We start from the raw sequence: 18,164 nt of genomic DNA on the forward strand, positions 1-18,164 counted from the left end.
AGGACTTCTGGTTGACCTTTTAGAGCATGCATTGGAGGACAGACAGGAAACATCACTGAAGTGTTTGTTAATTCATTGGAGTTGCTCCTCTGGGGGCAAGATTGGCTTGTATGAGTGTGCAGGGGGTACAGGTGGCCCAGAGTGGGGCAATAGCTCCAGGTTGACTCTAGATGTAGAACATCATGTCTTAGGCTGAGGAGTGGTAAGAACACCAAAGAGCACCAATTCCAGTCTGACCAGAGATGCAGATGGTTTGCTTTGGAAGGAATGGAGAATGTGATCATTTTCTGCACAATACCAGCTGGGAATTAAACCAGTTCAGGATTTCTACTGCAGCTTGGTTGGAGGGAAAAAAAAAAAGGGCACAGGTCTCAGTCTGATGTTGGAATAGGGTTCTACTGCTCTCTTGCTGAAATCAGCCTCTAGTTGGCTGCCTCTGTATACTGGGCAGGAATAGCTTTCCAACAGCTCCTGCTCTTCCACCTGGAAGACATCCTTTAGTAAAGATAAAATTAGGCAGCATGGAAAGCTCAGAGGACCATTATTTACTTCTCACTCTTTCCTGTAAATAGAGGGCATAAATATACAACACCTCCAGCACATGCACCAGCTCATTAAGACAGAATAACAGGTCCCAGTGCTGTGGTTAGAGCGGATGGTATTTACCAAAACTATCTGCAAACTTTCACAGCAGTGGGCAAATACACAAAGGAACTTACAGGAACTGAGCTGCAGCACCAGAACAGAGGCAGCCACCACTGAGTAAGAACAGGAAACTAATATTTTGCAAAACTGCTGATGCTTCCTGTGGAAAACAGACTTTATTGTTTTATGTGTTCAAGATCACAGCATTGCACAGATTGAAAGGGAGAAAAACACCCTAATTCAGAGAGAGGTGGATACTTCTCTCTTCAGAAAGCACAGTACTCGTTATGAGAAAGAAGCAGAGCAGCTTGATAAATTCCTCCTCTTCTCTTTCATTTCCCTGTACCCATGGCAATGATCTACCCTGGCTCATCTGTATTTTATACAGGGATATATCACCAAGCCTTTTATCAGCTCCTGCCTTCCTCTCCCTAACAAACAATCACTGAAACCTATTTCCAAAACACTGACTGGGAGTATGGGAGGTGGAGAGTGGGGTTAAGGGAGTTCCAACATACATTAGGCTGTATTTCTGCATAGTTTGCAAAGAGTCTCATCAGGTTCTTCAAAGCCAGGACAAAGCTAGAATGGATGAATTACAGCTCAGGAGATGGGCCAGAGAATGAACCCTTGGGCTTTGTGGATTAGTTTTTTTCTGAGATCATATTAATAGAGAAGTATGGCTATTTCTCTAAGGTGGCAACAGCTGGGAATGGAACATTTATTTCAGTGATACAGAAGATTTTGAGACACTTTCTAGGCTTTCCCCATGGGAAGAAATGAAAATTTCTTCATCTGGGAGCTAAGCTGTCTTCAGTATTTCTACAACACTTAGTGAGGTACAATACAATAATCAATGAGGTGCGTGAACAAGGAGAGAGCAAAGATTAATCTAAACTCTCAATCCTACACAAGAACATTTAATCAGTTTATAAACGTGACTGAAGCTCTCATTGAAATCTGTGAAGGCCAATGGGAAATGCAGCCACAGGGTTGCTGAGAGCCCCAAATCTGCATTGTGGCTACACTGTGTCTGTAATGATATTTCATCCAGAAATGAGAGCGCTGCAGTGTCCGGAACATTTTACTGTTAGCCATGAACAAAGATTTAGGAACACACCTTCTCATAGAATCAGATGAAGTGTGTCTTTAGAGTACAAGTTTATAAAGTTAAATATGCAAAAAAGGGTTTAACCACAGGTTGTGTTTTGACATGTGTGGAAAATCCCAGTCTGAGTGACTTGCTAGCAGAGTTTGAAGCAAAAAACCAGTACTGAGCCCCAGGTGTCCTGTATCTGCAGTCTTTAGTGCCTCAAACCCCTCTCTGCAGGGTAAAATTTTGTAAAAAAATTTGGTACTGCACTGTCAAGCAGTGGAACATAAGGAAATGTTTGTTTGCTTCCCCTTTCTTTCCCTGAATGCAACCCTCTGTTCCTACTTTGCCATGGCTTCTCGAGCTTCTGCTGTAGGAGCACTGTCAGTAGACCAGTGGTAAATGTGGACAGCCTTCAGATTTAGTGGTTTATCCACTGCCCCTCAGGACGCAGGGAGGAAGTGGGATTTTGCATTTGGTGGATTTGACAGAACATTTGCAGAAAAAGCAGACTGGCCCTGGGCTGTCTCAAGAATCACAAAATCACAGCATGGTTTGGGTTGGGAGGGACCTTAAAGACCATGTTCCAACCATGGGCAGGGACACCTTCTGCTAGGCCAGGTTGTTCTCGTGCTCTCTCCACCTGTTACACACATCCTTGGGTACACCCAGGACAAGATGCCAGGCTGCAGAGCAGGGTTCAGCGAGTTGTCACCGAGAGGAATGGCTGGGTGAGATATGGACATCCAGGGTGTGGATGTCCACGAGACTTTTCAGATGCTCCAAGAATTCTGCCTGGCCACTCTGTGCCTCCCACACAACATAAGTCAAAAGAAGTAGCTTCTGCATCATCTGCTGTAGATGCTTTGGTTCTCTAAACGTGTCCTAGCACAAGGTCCCAATGATCAGGCAACTTCCCACCGGACTAATGGAGAAACCTGCATTTCTAAGTGACTGTATGTTAACACCGAAGGAACTATGAATGTGTAGTCTCATCTAATGACTCCTCTTTTCTCCACTTGCAGAAGTCACTCCATCTCCCTCAGTCTACAGGCTGACCTCTAACGATGACCAGGATTTGGAAATGTGCCTTATCACAGATTACTCCCCTGAAAAGCTCGCTCTTAACTCGGCTGAGCAGCACACATCCGCCATCGTGGAGGTGGCAACTGCTGAGAACCACGAGGAATCCAGCTACCTGTCAACCTACTGGGCCAAGAGGGATGAGATGCAGTGTGGTGCCAGCCACGAGGGCTTTGGAGAACTGGAGGGCGAGGATCCTGAGAGTGGTAATGGCATTGCTGGGCACGTGAAGGGTTGGAAGCATTCTGGGCTCTGTGCTGTTGGTTTGAGCAAAGCTGGGTTGCAGCTCCCAGCCTTGTGAGCCGTGCTCTGCTATGGTCCCACAAGACAGGGGAAGGTTGCCTTGTTGCTTCTGTTTTCTCTCTCTTTCATCCTTGGTGGAAAAAAGATTAAGGTTCAGTAGACTGGTACAGTCATAGGAGAGAGATCTTAAAAACATGCTGAGGGGGATAGAAAGCTTGAAATTCCTTTGTCCAATGGGACACTGAAGTTTAGTTAGGTCATATTTTATGCTTGCCCTGAAAAAAGGAGAAAAGACTGCTTATGGGAGGGTTTGTTGGCCAGAAACTCTAATTTAGTCCTTCTAAGCAGAGTTATCTTTATAAACCTCTGAAGAAGTACATTTTTGCTGCTAATCAAATTTATTGTTACTCTCTGCAGGTGCCAGCGCTGTCTGTGTCACGGGGCTGTCCGTGCACTTCAGGACAGGTATGTAACACACCATTTTAGGAGAAAAGTTTGGCCTGACTAAAGTAAATGCCTTCCCACGTTTTTGCTGATTTTCCCCGCTTGCAGAATTTTTTTGAAGCAAAAGCTCAGACTGGAAATTTCCAAAAGGGCCCCCACAGGCTTTAAATATCAAGGCTGAAAGTCGTGGTGTTAATGCAGCCTCCCAGATCCATTTTTCATGATAATTAATATCAAAATATGCATAATTTAATGTAACCAATGTAGCTAGTGCCCACATGCTCTTGCTCTGACTCATCACAGAGCTGCTGCCCACCACAGAGTGACTCCAGGTACTGGGATGAGTCAGCACTGCCACATTTCAGACTTCAGAAAAGTTGGGTTATTTTTGGGTGCAAAAACACCTAATGAAGCAATAGCTAAAGAGGTGGTTTCTGCAGCTGTGCTCGGGCTTTGCTAAAGCTGGGGTGCATCTAAGCCAGCTCTGCCTCAGCTCGTGGCTGGGGAGGGGTCAGGGCAGGGCTGCAGCCCAAGGATCTGCTGCTGGTGCCACTTCAAAGAGCAGAGCCCGTGCCTGAGCCTGCCCTGCTCACAGAACAGCTGTGCTCTGGCAAATCTTTCCAAAACACCATTTCAGGAAAACAGTCACCAGTAAACACGGCTGATTGGATCAGCCTTTCAGCTCTCTGAAAGGTTTTCAATGATAAACATACAATGAGTTTTTGCTGACAGCTCCCTACTTCTCCAGGACAGATCAATGTATTTTCAAATACAAATGGCTTTGTAACTTCGGATTCATATAAAATTCAAATACAATTGTGTTCTATGATTAAAATCAAAATTGCTTTCCCCCTGCCCATCTTTAAGAATTTTAGAAAGAGGAAGGAGGGCTGACAATGCACAGTACTTAAAACCAGTTAGATGGCTGGCAGACTGGCATATTGGATAATTAAGTGGTTATTGAACAGAAGAAATTAAAGTCTCTCAGTCCTGCTCCCTATCTCCCTTCCTGTCCTACCAGCTGACTCCACCACTCAACGGAGCAGCTTCATCAAGAAGGGCTTTTAAGTCTGTCTGGAACATGAGGATGTCTCAGTGCTCTTGTTTTTTTCTGTTTTTTCCAGATGAACACTTGAACACACTGTCTTTATCACAGCTGGGCCTTAAAATAGTTTTAATGAAAGGAATAATTTTTAATGTGCTCATGACGATGCTTATGTGGAAGAAAAAAAAAGTGAGTATGCTTGGGGGGCCAGTCTGAAAACATCTGGATTCTTTCTTCAGCTATGAATGCTCCTTCTCTCTGGAAGAGCTGTTTATGCAGTCTATCCATACTTCTTTTGTCTGCCAACAGTAAAATCCCTCTATTCCTCTGGCCATACCATTTTCATCTGCTCCTCAGGTACTCTTCCTTGTCCATATGCAATTTTTTTTCTTTCAAGACATTTCTCCCTTCTCTTTCTACATCCATCCCTTCCCTTGCCTGCATTCATCCGTCAGATTTATCCCCTCATCTGTCTCCAGCTGGGAAAGTTTGATGGTTATTGACTTTAATATAAGTCCTAATACATTAGTTTTCGCCCAGTGTCTCTTCTCTTTCTGTTGCCTGGACACTTCAGCTCTACAACTGTGCAGCTGTGACTGTAACCCAAATAATGATTTAACATCCCTTTGTTTTTGTTACAGGACTGAAAGTAACCAGGTGGTGCAGTCCTGAAGTACCAAAACCATCTGCTTTGAGAGACCATCGTGAGCAAGAAGGAGCACAGGGACATTCCTTGTGCAAGGGACATCGCCTGCTGTTCTTACATATCACACCAGCCATTATATTCTAAGTTGCTTTATTTGCATTGCTATAAAAGTACTCAAAACGAAACATTTCCAGCATTCTGCCCTCCAGATGCCTGGGTCATTCACCATACAGCGTCTCTTTTGCATGAAGCAGACTTTGCTATAATTATACATTGCCAAACATCGCTTGTTACTTGCATTAAAATGACAACTTCTGCCTGGAGCAGTGCTGTTTGTTAAAAACTGCAGGCTAAATATCACCTGAACATGATTTTTTCCTACTTTGATAGCTTTAGGGTATTCATGTCTCTTAGGGTTCACCCCCCAGACACCTTTTCAGGTGTAAATGAAATACTTTGAAAAACAAAGGGAGACTTACTCAGGATGCACTGTACTGCCACCCTTTTCTAGATCAGAGCAAGATATCCCTTTTTTTTCCTCAAGGATATGCTGCAGGTCTCCCGGAAGTCCCAAGTTCAGTGAAACTGTCACCTCATTAGCACAGAAAAGAAAAAAAAAAAGAAAAAGAATATTTGGGGGGTTTTTAAGTGTATCTGACTGTAACAGCTTCTTAATTTAAATCAGTTAAAGATTTGGCTTTGTGCTTAGTAAAAATACAAACCACTTTTGTTCTTTTTGTTTACTTCTAACAACCTGAGATCTCCCAAGTTCATTGTATAACAATTGCATAAAAATATACTGAAATATTTACCCGTCCATGCGTGCCCACCTTGGAACAGTGCTTGTTGTGATATCTGTATGCTGCTAATTCATGAACTGTACTGGCACCCACAAGAAGCCTTGTCACTTCTTTAGGCTGTTATCAAACAATTCTTATCGAAAAATGAGAAACGTGTTTGTCTTTTGTATTTGTTGTTCGAGGCATTGGTTCACCCTTTCAGCTGAGCTTTGGGGTAGAGGAGGGAAGGGGTTGGAGGGTGGGAACAAAGTCCTTCTCCAGGACATCTGTGCTGTGTCCCTGTGAGGACGGTGGGGAGGGAGAGAAAGGGGGGAGCCGCTCTCCCCCAAGGGCAGACTCTGTGCTGGGTGAAGACAACATAAACCATGGCTTGGCCACAGTGAGGGGGCCCAGGTCCCTGGAGGCCGATTGCTGCTGCTGTGGGGGACACAGGACCCTGAGGTGTCCTGTCCCTATGTCCCCCCCTCCCGAGTGTCACTGCAGCACAAGGCACCTGCTTTGCAGTGAGGACACCAAGGGACCCTCTTTGCCTCCAGGTTCTGTCTGTCCTGGCAAGTCTGGAAGGGAAATGTTCTCCGTTTGTGACATCACTTTCTCCAACGTCTTCTGAAGCCCCAGAGGTTTCTCTGTGGGGGAGAAATGAGAAGTATGCTCTGACAGAAACACACCCTCCCTGCAGAGCTTGAACCCTGCCTGCACCTCACACCAATGCCCAAACCCAGTGGCAGGAAAAGCCTCACTGGATCAGTGGGGGTGATTGTCCCTCACCCAGCTGGACTCACAGACTTCACAAAGAGCTGGTTTGGAAAGGGTCATGAGTCAAACACTTTTAGCCAAAAGCCCTGGTGCTTCATGTGGGAGGACCATGCCAGGATCTGACCCCACACTGCTGAGCAGCAACACCACAAAGCCTCCCAGGTCTCCTGCCTTGGTCCTGCACCTGACCACTGAGCAGGTGACCTGTCACAGGGTGACAGAGTTACTGACCCCTCCTGCCAAGGAGCAGCTTTAAACTTTCCATCTCTATTGCCCTGATTATTTTATAGTACAGATATTCAGGGATTTGTTCTCGTCTCTCCTTGACACAACCACCATTCTCATAACTCTCCAGCTGTAGGAAGCCCAGGGCTCCTTAAGTGCTGGATTCCAGGCAGCTCTGGGAGCCTACATTTCACTCATGATGAAATCTGCCATGTCACTGGGAAACAGCTTGAAGAAGCTGCCTGTTGAGAGTCTTTCTGAAGAATGGCTAAAGAGCAAAGGTCATGATAACACAGGAGGCTTAGAAAAGATGCAGACACTGAGTCCTTGAGCAAGAGGTTGCATAAATAACAGTGTGCATTCAGATAAGAAAGAAGACAGAAACCATATGGAAGAGAAAGATAAGACCACCGTGTTTGCAGATCCCACGGAATAGCTCCCACCAATGAGGAGCTCAACTTTTGCAATATGTATGAGCTAATTAAAGGTACTATAAGTAAGTGTAGTTTTGAAAAATAAATCGAGACTTGCTGAACATCATGCCTTGAGTGCTTGTCTCCCGCGACTCCACCCAACATCTGGCGCCCGAACAGGAGAAGTTGCCCTAGCCTTATGTGACGGGGGAGTTGCGTTGGGGTCGGGTCCCGCAGCTAGACGGACGGCGAAAGAGGTCTCGTATACTGCAACGATTTCCTCCGCGCCCGAGCGACCGCACAGGCGGGCTCGCCGATACGTGCTGCCGAAGCCTGGAGGGGCTAGCAACGGTACCGACGTAAGTATGGAAAGGCAAGCAGCACAGGAACTTTTCAAGGCTTTTTTACTTAAGCGTAATTTTAAAGGGATTGATCTTGATAAAGACCTCCCCGCTCTTTTAACGCATGCGCGCTCTTACGGTTTTTTCACTGACCCCCACTCCATTCATGAATTAAGTCAGTGGCGCGCGTATAGTGATAAACTTTGGGATCTTGTCTTAGATGACGATAAGCCAGCTAAAAAGATAGCTAAACTATGGAGAGTTGTTTATAATGAACTTTTAATGGTACAGGCAGAAAAGAAAGCCGCAGAAAAGATTAAAGTTGCACAGGACCGTAATCGTCTTTACGGGGAACATGGTCCTTCTCCCTTCTCTGGTCCGCCTAATCCCCCCACCTTTGCTACGGTTCACGTACCCCCTGAGGCTCTTGCCTCTGAGTTGCCTTCCGCGCCTTCCCCCCCCCCCCCTCCTGCTCCTCCCACGCCTTCCTTGCCGCAGCCTGCTCCTCCGCCCTTGCCTCACCCGTCTCCGCCGGACTGTTCTCGCTCGCGAAACCCCTTTGTTAGCCCTGAGCCTGTCCCTGGGGCAGAGTCTGACCTCGCGGAGGCCATGGCTAGGGGCCATCGAGAACTTTGGGCTGCGGTTGCTCGTGAGGGCTTACAAAAGGGTGATTCTGACATGCTGGCGGCTGCTCAGGACAGCATAGCGTTCCCTGTCTTATTTGTCCCTAATCCGCAAGGGGGCGGCAATATCGCGCAGGTGACTAATCTGGATTGGAAGCTGTTAGCTCAGCTACGAGCAACGGTGGGGAATTACGGTGTCACCAGTGAACCAGTTAAACAGATGCTTGATTATATTTTTAACGCTTTTACCCTTCTTCCTGCTGACATTAAAGGCATTACTAAGCTCATGTATACCCCGCATCAGCGACTGCTTTTTGAGGCTCGCTGGAGGGAGGAGGCAGCTGTTAGTGCAGATCTCGCTAGACCCCAGGGAGATCCGTTAGCAGATATCACTGTAGATGAACTACTAGGACAGGGTCAACATATGAGGGTTGAGGCTCAGGCTGCACTAGGCCCTGCTAAATTGCGGGAAGCTATGGCAGTTGCTAAGAAAGCTATGGATAAAGTCCGAGCCCCGGGTGGGATCCCTATGTATATGAACATTAAGCAAGGCAGAGAGGAATCTTTAGGCTCTTTTGTTGACAAAGTTATGGAAGCCATCTCAAAAGCTGGGGTTCAAGAGCATATGCATGACCCGTTACTTAAGCAATGCCTTTTACAAAATGGCAATCAAGCCACCCGTGCCCTTATTACTTCCACCCCAGGGGATTGGACTGTCCAGCAGCTCCTAGAAAAGGCTGCTACCATGCCCACTGGCTCTCAGCTGTTCTTAGCACAAGCCTTAGCAAAATTAGGTGAAGGGCTTAAAGAACAGGCTATTAGCTCTCAAAATCAGGTTATGGCAGCCCTTGCTCCTCTCCAAGCGGCAGCAGCACGTCCCCGCCCAGCTCCAGGTGGCCGCATGAAGTGTTATCGCTGTGGGACACTCGGTCATATTCGTCGCGAATGTACAGCCGCAGGAATCTGGTGCAACAAGTGTCAATCCAATACGCACAACTCGAACGCATGCCGTAATAGCAACAAGAAACAGGGAAACCCCCGACCCAGCGCGAACAGCGGCCGCGCGACGACACAAGTAACCGCTCCAGCACCTCTACCTGTCCCCGCCCAGCGACAAGCGGAAGTCTCGGCCTGGACCTGGCAGCCTCAGTAGATACCGAGTTGCTAACATCAGAAATCCATCGCATTCCCACTGGTGTCATCGGACCTGTGTATATTAATGGCCAAGCTATGGGAGAACTTATTGTAGGTCGTTCATCTGCAATTACAATGGGACTCCTAGTAGAGACTGGTCTTGTTGATGCTGACTCCGCTGGAGAAATTTTTATTTTAGCACATACCGATTATCCTCCCGTTAAGATCCCGGCAGGACAAAAGTTAGCACAACTAGTACCATTACCACATCTGGCTTCAAGCATTCCGCCTGTTTGTGATGCACCTAGGTGTCAGCCAAGTCCTGGCTCTACTGGATCTCTGACCTTACTCACTATTGATCTCACCTCCCGCCCACGGAAGCGTTGTCTCCTGCTGCATCAGGCAGAGTCCATCACCTTGGAACCTATCCTCAACCCCCGACGCCCATGCCTTGGGTGCGCTACAAAGACCCCAAGACGGGACTTTGGCAGGATCCTGTAAAAACCTTGTACTGGGGAAGAGGTTACTTATGTGTGTCCACTCCGACAGGTCCCCTATGGGTTCCGGCCAAATGGACTAAGCCTGTTGTCACTGATGAGCAACCCACAACAGAGGAAGAAAAGAAGGGTACAGAGGAAGATCTCACAGATCCTGCAGGAAGTTGAGCAGCGGTTTTGCATTACCTTCCTTGTGGACTCTGAACAGGAGATAGAGGGTTATCTCCTCCCACACTTGCAGAGACACTTTTTGCGCTTTTGCCAATCTGCTTGCTTTGCATGTAATTGTAACAATCATAAGGCGTGGGTAAGATTGCTTTGCGGAGGCTGTAATTTACAGTGGTGGGTCCACCAGCGACATCTATCAGAAGGGTTTTGGTGTCAGTCTTGCAGTTTTTACTGGCACCGTGAGACGGCTCAAGGAGCATTAGTACAACTCACAGGCAAAAATATCATTGACAGTTTGCAATTAGTTGAAAATCTTGAAGATCTGCGGCTAAGAGAATTAGAGTGGTCAGTACAGCATTTAGCAAAAAAGATCTTAGCCGATAGCTACTCTGTAGTTTTGCAATCCTCGTGCCAACCAAATATCGGGGTCCCCATTCAGTGGCAAGTTGACCCAAGAAAGTGGGATCATGTTTGCCGGCGGTTTAAGCATCGTGCTGCTAATCGCAGGCTCAGTAATGGGTCACCCCCTTTCCTATCCTCCTAAGGTGTTTGACCCTAGAGATAATATCTGGGTCTCCTTGGCACGTGAATTGAACACCACAACATTCTGTGCCTCCCTAGCCACACCCAGTACCCCATTTTTGACATGCTTAGTTGGAGTACCACTAACAGATAATACATGGCGTAACTTCGTAATCGAGACCCAGAACCAGTTCAAAATTATTAGACCATTAAAATCCACAATGAATATTACCACTGGCCTACAAGAGTATGATAGCTGGGATGATAAACTCCCGGTGGGTCCTGAGCCACAAGAGATAGAACTAGTTGATTCTCTTAACGCTACAGCCTGTATTTATATTAATAGTTCACGTAATTTATGCCAAGAGGGCAGCCTTAATGGCTGTCGACTGAATGAATCCAACCCCACCTTGATTTATCCTATTGGCAATGCTTCACAGTGGGATTTAGAATGGTGCAACATTACCGTGAGAAATCGATCTCTTGCAGCCCCTGGAACGTTTTTCCCTCGAAAGTTACCCAGAGGGTTTTTCCTAATTTGTGGGAATCGTGCCTGGTCAGGTATTCCATCCAGGCCTGTAGGTGGGCCCTGTACCTTTGGCCAACTGAGTCTTGCACTTCCACAGCACCATCCTAATGCTACACACCGAACACGATGGCGGAGGTCTTTAACAGAAACTATAACACCTGAATGTCAGGATGACCTCACGCTATGGAGCAAATCAGAAGTGCTTTTTACCTCCCTTTTTGTTCCTGGTGCAGCTGCAGCACGAGCCCATCGTCACTTAGAAAAACTGGCATGTTGGGTAGTTAAACAGGCAAACGGTACCAGCCGAGTGTTGTCTGAACTTGCAGAAGATCTGAGTTCAGTCCAACACGCCCTGCTTCAGAATAGAGCAGCTATAGATTTTCTACTCTTAGCCCACGGCCATGGCTGTGAAGACTTTGAAGGAATGTGCTGTATGGATCTTGAGGATCATTCTAAGTCCATCCACGCCGAAATTAAGAATTTGATTGAACACTCCCAAAAAATAAAAAAAGACTCCGGATTTTTCGGATTAGAAGGACTTACAGAGTGGATGGGCTTAGAAGGATGGATGAAAAGTGTGATTAAATCCTTAATGCTGTTGCTAATAATTGTTTTGCTTGGTTTACTTATGCTTAGCTGTATAATGTCATGTGTAAAAAATTTAATTTCGAAGCCAGTCAATATGACTATGATCATGCAAAAAGAAAACAGGGGAAGTGTTGAGAGTCTTTCTGAAGAATGGCTAAAGAGCAAAGGTCATGATAACACAGGAGGCTTAGAAAAGATGCAGACACTGAGTCCTTGAGCAAGAGGTTGCATAAATAACAGTGTGCATTCAGATAAGAAAGAAGACAGAAACCATATGGAAGAGAAAGATAAGACCACCGTGTTTGCAGATCCCACGGAATAGCTCCCACCAATGAGGAGCTCAACTTTTGCAATATGTATGAGCTAATTAAAGGTACTATAAGTAAGTGTAGTTTTGAAAAATAAATCGAGACTTGCTGAACATCATGCCTTGAGTGCTTGTCTCCCGCGACTCCACCCAACAGCTGCCTAAACCATATTTGAACTATAAAGCAAGTCACTGCATTTCACAGATTTCCAACCGATTAACCTCCTTCCAGAAAGTTTCAGGGATGTGGAAGAAAACTTTCCACACTCATTTACCTTTAGTATCACTTTTAAAATTAATATCCATTGTAAATTTTTTATGTTGCACTTCAAACCCACTCCCAAATGAAAGGGCAAGACTTAAGGACTGTGCTGCCTCTGTTTCCACATCTTGGTCTTTCCTCTTCCAGGTTAAACTGATCCCAGGGACAGGATTTGCCAAGTGGGAGATGAGTAAAATGGTTTGACTAAAGTGGCTCTCGGCATGTGACCTGCAAAGCACTGGATTTGCAAGGTCTACTTCAAAGACACTTTCAGATATCAGGCTGCCAATCTCCCACCACCACAACGTGCCCCCCCCTTCCCTGCACTTTCTTGTTTATTTCGAGATATAAAAACCACAGAGCAAAGCAAAGGAAATAACACAGCAGGACAGGAGCTGGAAAGGGGCTCATGGCCCAGGTGGGGCAGGAAGAGGCCACAGCACAAGTTCCATGACGCCACAATCGAGATCTGGGTCACCACTGATGCTCGTCTATGCCTGACCACAAAAACCACTTCCTCTGGAAAGTGGAGCACAAATGGGGAGGGGGTGCAGGGCTGGGGTGGCACGTGGCAGGGAGGGGGAGAAGCTGTGGAAAAGAACAGCAGACGTTAGACCACAAGCCAAAGTGGAATGAGGTTAAGACATTCTGTCCTCCTACCCCTCACCACAGCCTGCACTTGGGGAGTTGTTTTGGGTACAGCAGGAAGGATTGAGCTATGTATAGAGTGGGCACGGAAAGGAGGGGAGAAATGCTTTATAAAGTGTGGTGGGGAGAGCTCTTAGAGTTGTGTCAGATTTCTGAATTTGCTGATAGGTCTCTGCACCAGTTTTACAGATTGAATCTGCGCAGAAAAATCCTTCTGCTTCTCCTGACCCAGATGAGAAGGAAGGATGAAGGAGCAGGCCAGAGTCCTCTGTCAGGGAAGGAGGCTTTGCATGGCTCAACTTTAGCATCCTCTCCCCTCTGTCACTGCCTGTCCTGCTATGGGTAGGAGATGAACTTTGTGTGTGTTTTCTCGGGTTTTGTTGGAGAGAATATCCTGCTCAATATTTGTCATCTCTCATCAAACACGGCCCTGTGCACAAATCATCCTCTCTTATTTTCCTCCTCCTCCTTGTGCAACCAGGGACCCGAGTGTGGACTTTACAAGGACCAAAGCTTGAAGGTATCAATGGACCTGTTGAAGCTCATTCCAATGTGGGAGGTGCTCTGACAGGACTTGGATTTATCGTAGATTCATGGAATCCCAGAATGGTTTGATTTTGTAGGGACCTTAAAGAACAACCAGTCCCACCCTCTCCCATGGGCAGGGACCTTCCACTATCCCAGACTGCTCCAAGCCCCATCCAACCTGGCCTTGGACACTCCCAGGGATGGGGCAGCCACAGCTTCTCTGGGCACCCTGTGCCAGGCCCTCACCACCCTCACAGGGAAGAATTTCTTCCCAATATCCCATCTAACTCTGCCCTCTCGCAGTTTAAAACCATTCCACCTTGTCCTGTCACTACATCCTTTGTGAAAAGTCCCTCTGCAATTCTACTTTCCCCTCAAGAATTCTACTGTCGAGCTAATGGTGACTGGAGGAATCGTAAGCAGGTTAGAAGCAGGAAAAAGGGGGAGAAACAAAAAGATCCTTCCCAGCAAAGCCCCGCGTGTCCTCTGGCTCAGCCCCGTGCAGCTCCGAGCAGCGGCCAGGGGAGGGCCCAGCCCGGCAAAGGCAGCGGCTCCGTGCCCGCCCTGAGCATCATCACCCCCGGACTGCTGCTCGCTGCTGCTCCGGCTGCCCGGGCACGGCTCAGGGCCCTTGTCACGGGAAAGAAGAGCCAGGTGGATCATTTACCAGCCCTGCACCCCGTGAGTCCCTGCCTGCTCTCCCAGCGCTGCTGCCATTGCAAACAAGTCCACAAGTGGTGGTGCTGGCATGAGTTCTTTGTTCCTGACACAGACCCAGACTCCATCCTCGAGGACAGTGAAGACCCTGCTCCCTCACACCTCACAGCCCGTGTTAGGCATGAGATTTGGGAGCCCCAGGTTTTAGACTTTTACAGGTTTAATGGCTGCAGCACAGCTGGAAATGTTAAAAAGGTGGCAAACAGGAGCCAGAATAGAATTCTGAGAGGTTGAAGCCATCAGAGACCCGAAGTTCCATCTCCTCAGTGCAGCACATGAACATTTCCATGCCACAGAGCCTCAAGGCTCTCAAGGTTTTACCTCTCCAGTGTTTCAACTGCAGAGAAAACCAGACAAGCAAGAAGCAGGATCAGTGTAAGGACATAACCTCATTCATGAAGGTTCTACAGAGACCTGAACAGGCTCGATCAATGGGCAAAGGACAATGGCATGAGGTCCAAGGCCAAGTGCTGGTCCTGCAGTGGGGTCACAGCAACCTCCTGCAGCTCCAGGCTGCGGGAGGAGTGGCTCAAGAACTGCTCAGCAGAAAGGGACGTGGCAGAGCTGGCTGACAGCTGGCTCAACATGAGCCAACAGTGGGCCCAAGTGGCCAAAAAGACAATAGCAACCTGGCTTGTATCAGGAATCGCGCAGCCAGAAGCAATCATCCCCCTGCACTTGGCATTGGTGAGGCTGCAGCTCGAGTGCTGCGTTCAGTTCTGGACCCCTCACTTTAAAAAAGGACTTTGAGGGGCTGCAGTGTGTCCAGTGAAGAGCAACAAGGCTCATGAAAGGACTAGAAACCATTTCTCTTCTGAAGAATGGCCAAGGGAGCTGGGGCTGTTTAGTGTGGAGAAGAGGAGGCTCAGAGGGCTCACATCACATCTGTGACAGGGTGTGGTGAGGCGGGGTCAGTCTCTTCTGCTGTCCCTGCAGTGAGAGGACCAGGGGAAACGGCCTTGAGCTGAGACAGGAGAGATTCAGATTAGATCAGGGTGGTCAGGCACTGGAAGGGGCTGCCCAGGGAGGTGGTGGAGTCACCACCCCTGGGGTGTTCAGGAGGCACCTGCATGTGGCACTGGTGATGTGCTTTAGTTACAGTGCCAGTGCTGGAGGGATGGCTGGACTGGATCATCTTGAAGGTCTCTTCCAACCTTGATTCTGTGATTCTGGGGGGCGGGAGCTTCTCTGTGGCCCCAGAGCAGCTCAAGTGCTGCTCTAAGGCCCTGACAGCTCAGCAGTCCATCCCAGCATCCTTGAGTTTACCAGCACATCCAGGGACACATGCAGGGACACTGACACCGTGGTGGGATGCCTGTACCACCCACAGGTCCCAGTGAGCCTGTAAGTCCAGCTGGGACATCCAGATGTGGCTCACGTGTCTCTGAGGTACGTGGGAGGGTCTGTGGAAAGCTGGGTACACCTGGGGATGTGCTGGAGGACACTTCCTTCCCTTTGTGACCACTAACCACAGCCTCATCTGAATTTTCCACAGCTCTGAAGCCCAGGGGTACATTGGAAACACCTGTAAGATCCAAAGGCAAGAAAGAGGGAGATGAAAAGGGTACATGACAACTGAGTTTCCGTGATCACTTGTTTCCTGCTTCCCTCCAAAACTGGGGCACAGAAATAAAGCCTGCTGGGTAGAAATGAAGGGAGAGAGTTAAACCAGAGTCATGCCTGAGAGGGAACTTGGATGCAGGAGACGCTCTGTATTTGTCACCAATATGGAAAAGGCTGCAGTGTAATAAAGGGTTTTATTGATGGAAAGGATCACTGTTACAACAATGAGGCTGCAGACTCCTCCACAGGACACTCTGGGGGGGGAAATCTTGAGCCCTGCGTCCCCTTCCTCCACCAAGGAAGGTGAGAGTGTGCTGGGCACTTCCCTATGCCGGGCTTTGCCATCAGGAGCAGTTCAAGACCTGGAAAGAGAGCAGGCAACAGGAGCAATGTTACTGCAAAGGAGAGGGGATGAAATTCCCCCAAGCCCCAGTGATCCTGTGGCCCCTTGCAACAGCAACAACAGGGCATGTCCTCCACTTCCCAACACCCAACTGTCCCTGTCCCCAGCTGCCTCATCTGCAAAGAAACTCAGACTTGGACCCCAGCCATACCATGGCCTCTGAAACGGACAACCCTCACAGAGCCCAGGACTTTGAGCTCCCAAAGCTTCTCCTGCAAAGAAGAATGGGGAGTCTCTCTCCTAAGAGAGCAATGTGGGTAGGTTTCTGTAACAGTCCTAGTTAAACTCTTAAATTATAAAAGCCAAAAAGCATATGCTCAAAACCAGAAAGCCATAAATCCTCACTCTGTGCCAACCCAAAGGACAACAGCTCAGTTATGCCTGGCCATGAGGAAGCTGGGAGCTCAGGGGATGCCTGGATTCAGTCTCCTCCTAGTTCTCCCCAAAATCACTGCAGTCCTGTGGTTGCCCCTTTTGTGACCCCAGAGATCAGTACCTGGCAGCCTCTCCCAGAGCTCAGCCAACAAAATTGATGACAACGAGATGGAGAATGGTGTTGGCAAAGAGGAAATCAGCAAATGCCCGCTCCGGTGAAATGCCCTGGAACTCGCCCTTGTTCTGGGGGTTGATCTGGATCCGGAGGCAAACTGCACAGCAGAGAAAGAATGAGCCAACAGTGAGCACAGCCTTCCTGGGGCAGCCCAGCCCAGTCAGGGCCACTGCTCCACCAGGAGAAAATTACTCCATCGTTACTACAGATGAGCAGGACATGGCATGGAATTTGCATGGGGCTGTCATGGGGTCAGTGCTCCCACAGCACCACACCACAGGGTGCCCAAGTGAGTCCTGAGGGGAACAGGCTCAGAGCAGGATTGGACTCACATAAAGGTGTGGGTATTTCTATGTCCTCCACTGGGCATGTCAGAAACACAGAATGATTTGCGTGGGAAAGGACCTTAGAGATCATCTCATTCCAACCCCAGGGATACCTTCCACTATCCCAGGCTGCTCCAAGCCCTGTCCAACCAGGTCTTGGACACTTCCACGAACTGGGGCAGTCACAGTTTCTCTGGGCACCCTGTGCCAGGGCCTCCCCACCATCAAAGGGAACAATTCCTTCCCAATTTCCCATCTATTCTTGCCCTCTGGCAGTGGGAAGCCATTCCCCCTTGTCCTGTCACTCCAGGCCCTTATCCCCAAGTCCCTCTCCAGCTCTCTTGGAGCTCCTTTAGGCACTGGAAGGGGTTCTCAGGTCTCACCGCAGCCTTCTCCCCTCCAAGCTGAGCACCCCCAGCTCTCCCAGCCTGTCAGCCCCCGAGCTGGGGAGGGCTGCACAGAAACAGGGTGGGTTGGGGGGCATTCTGGGGAGCAGCACCCTACATGTGTCACTCTTGGACTCCCGGTTTCACCGAGCCCCTCGGCTGCAAGGACACCTGGGGGCAAAAGGATCCGGGCCGGACCCGCAGGTCCAGAGCTGCCGAGGAGCTCCTGCCCGCCGGGAGCAGACCGGGGGGCTCGGGGAAGGGCGGCGGGTGCTGAGGGTACCGGGGGCTCCCCGGCAGCTCCGAGCGCTGCTCCAGGACACCCGCTGCTTCCTAAGGATGCCCGCGATGCCCGCGGGGGGAGGCCCAGGGTAACCCCAACCCGCGCTATGGCTGTGAGGGGGATGGCGGGGCCGGCACTGACCGCCCAGGATGAAGCTGCCGACGGCGGAGATGAAGCCGCTGAGGAAGGAGTTGAAGGGGAAGGTGCCGACGCCGAGGCAGTAGCCGAACTGCAGCGCGCCGGTGAGCAGCACGTAGAGCAGGAAGGCGTCCAGCGCCTTGAGGCGCCCGGCGGTGCCGCCGCCGTACTCGGACAGGAAGCGCCGCGCGACGGCGCGCACCGAGCCCGCCATGGCCGCGCCCAGCCCCGCAACCGGCACCGCGCAGGCGCCGCGCC

General features: G+C 49.0%; 1 protein-coding gene across 1 annotated transcript; it reads right to left on the reverse strand.

The window, feature by feature from the left end:
* Nucleotides 1-15,995: 15,995 nt before the first annotated feature.
* Nucleotides 15,996-18,164, reverse strand: DAD1 (defender against cell death 1). The gene is made up of 3 exons (XM_082297206.1): nt 17,910-18,164; nt 16,720-16,870; nt 15,996-16,182 (listed from the first exon to the last, which is right to left on the reverse strand). The coding sequence occupies exons 1-2, from the start codon at nt 18,118-18,120 to the stop codon at nt 16,740-16,742; spliced, it is 342 nt and encodes a 113-aa protein (XP_082153332.1). The 5' UTR covers nt 18,121-18,164; the 3' UTR covers nt 15,996-16,182; nt 16,720-16,739.

The sequence above is a fragment of the Coloeus monedula genome, assembly GCF_965178545.1.
Source record: "Coloeus monedula genome assembly, chromosome: 26".
NCBI classification, from domain to species: domain Eukaryota; kingdom Metazoa; phylum Chordata; class Aves; order Passeriformes; family Corvidae; genus Coloeus; species Coloeus monedula.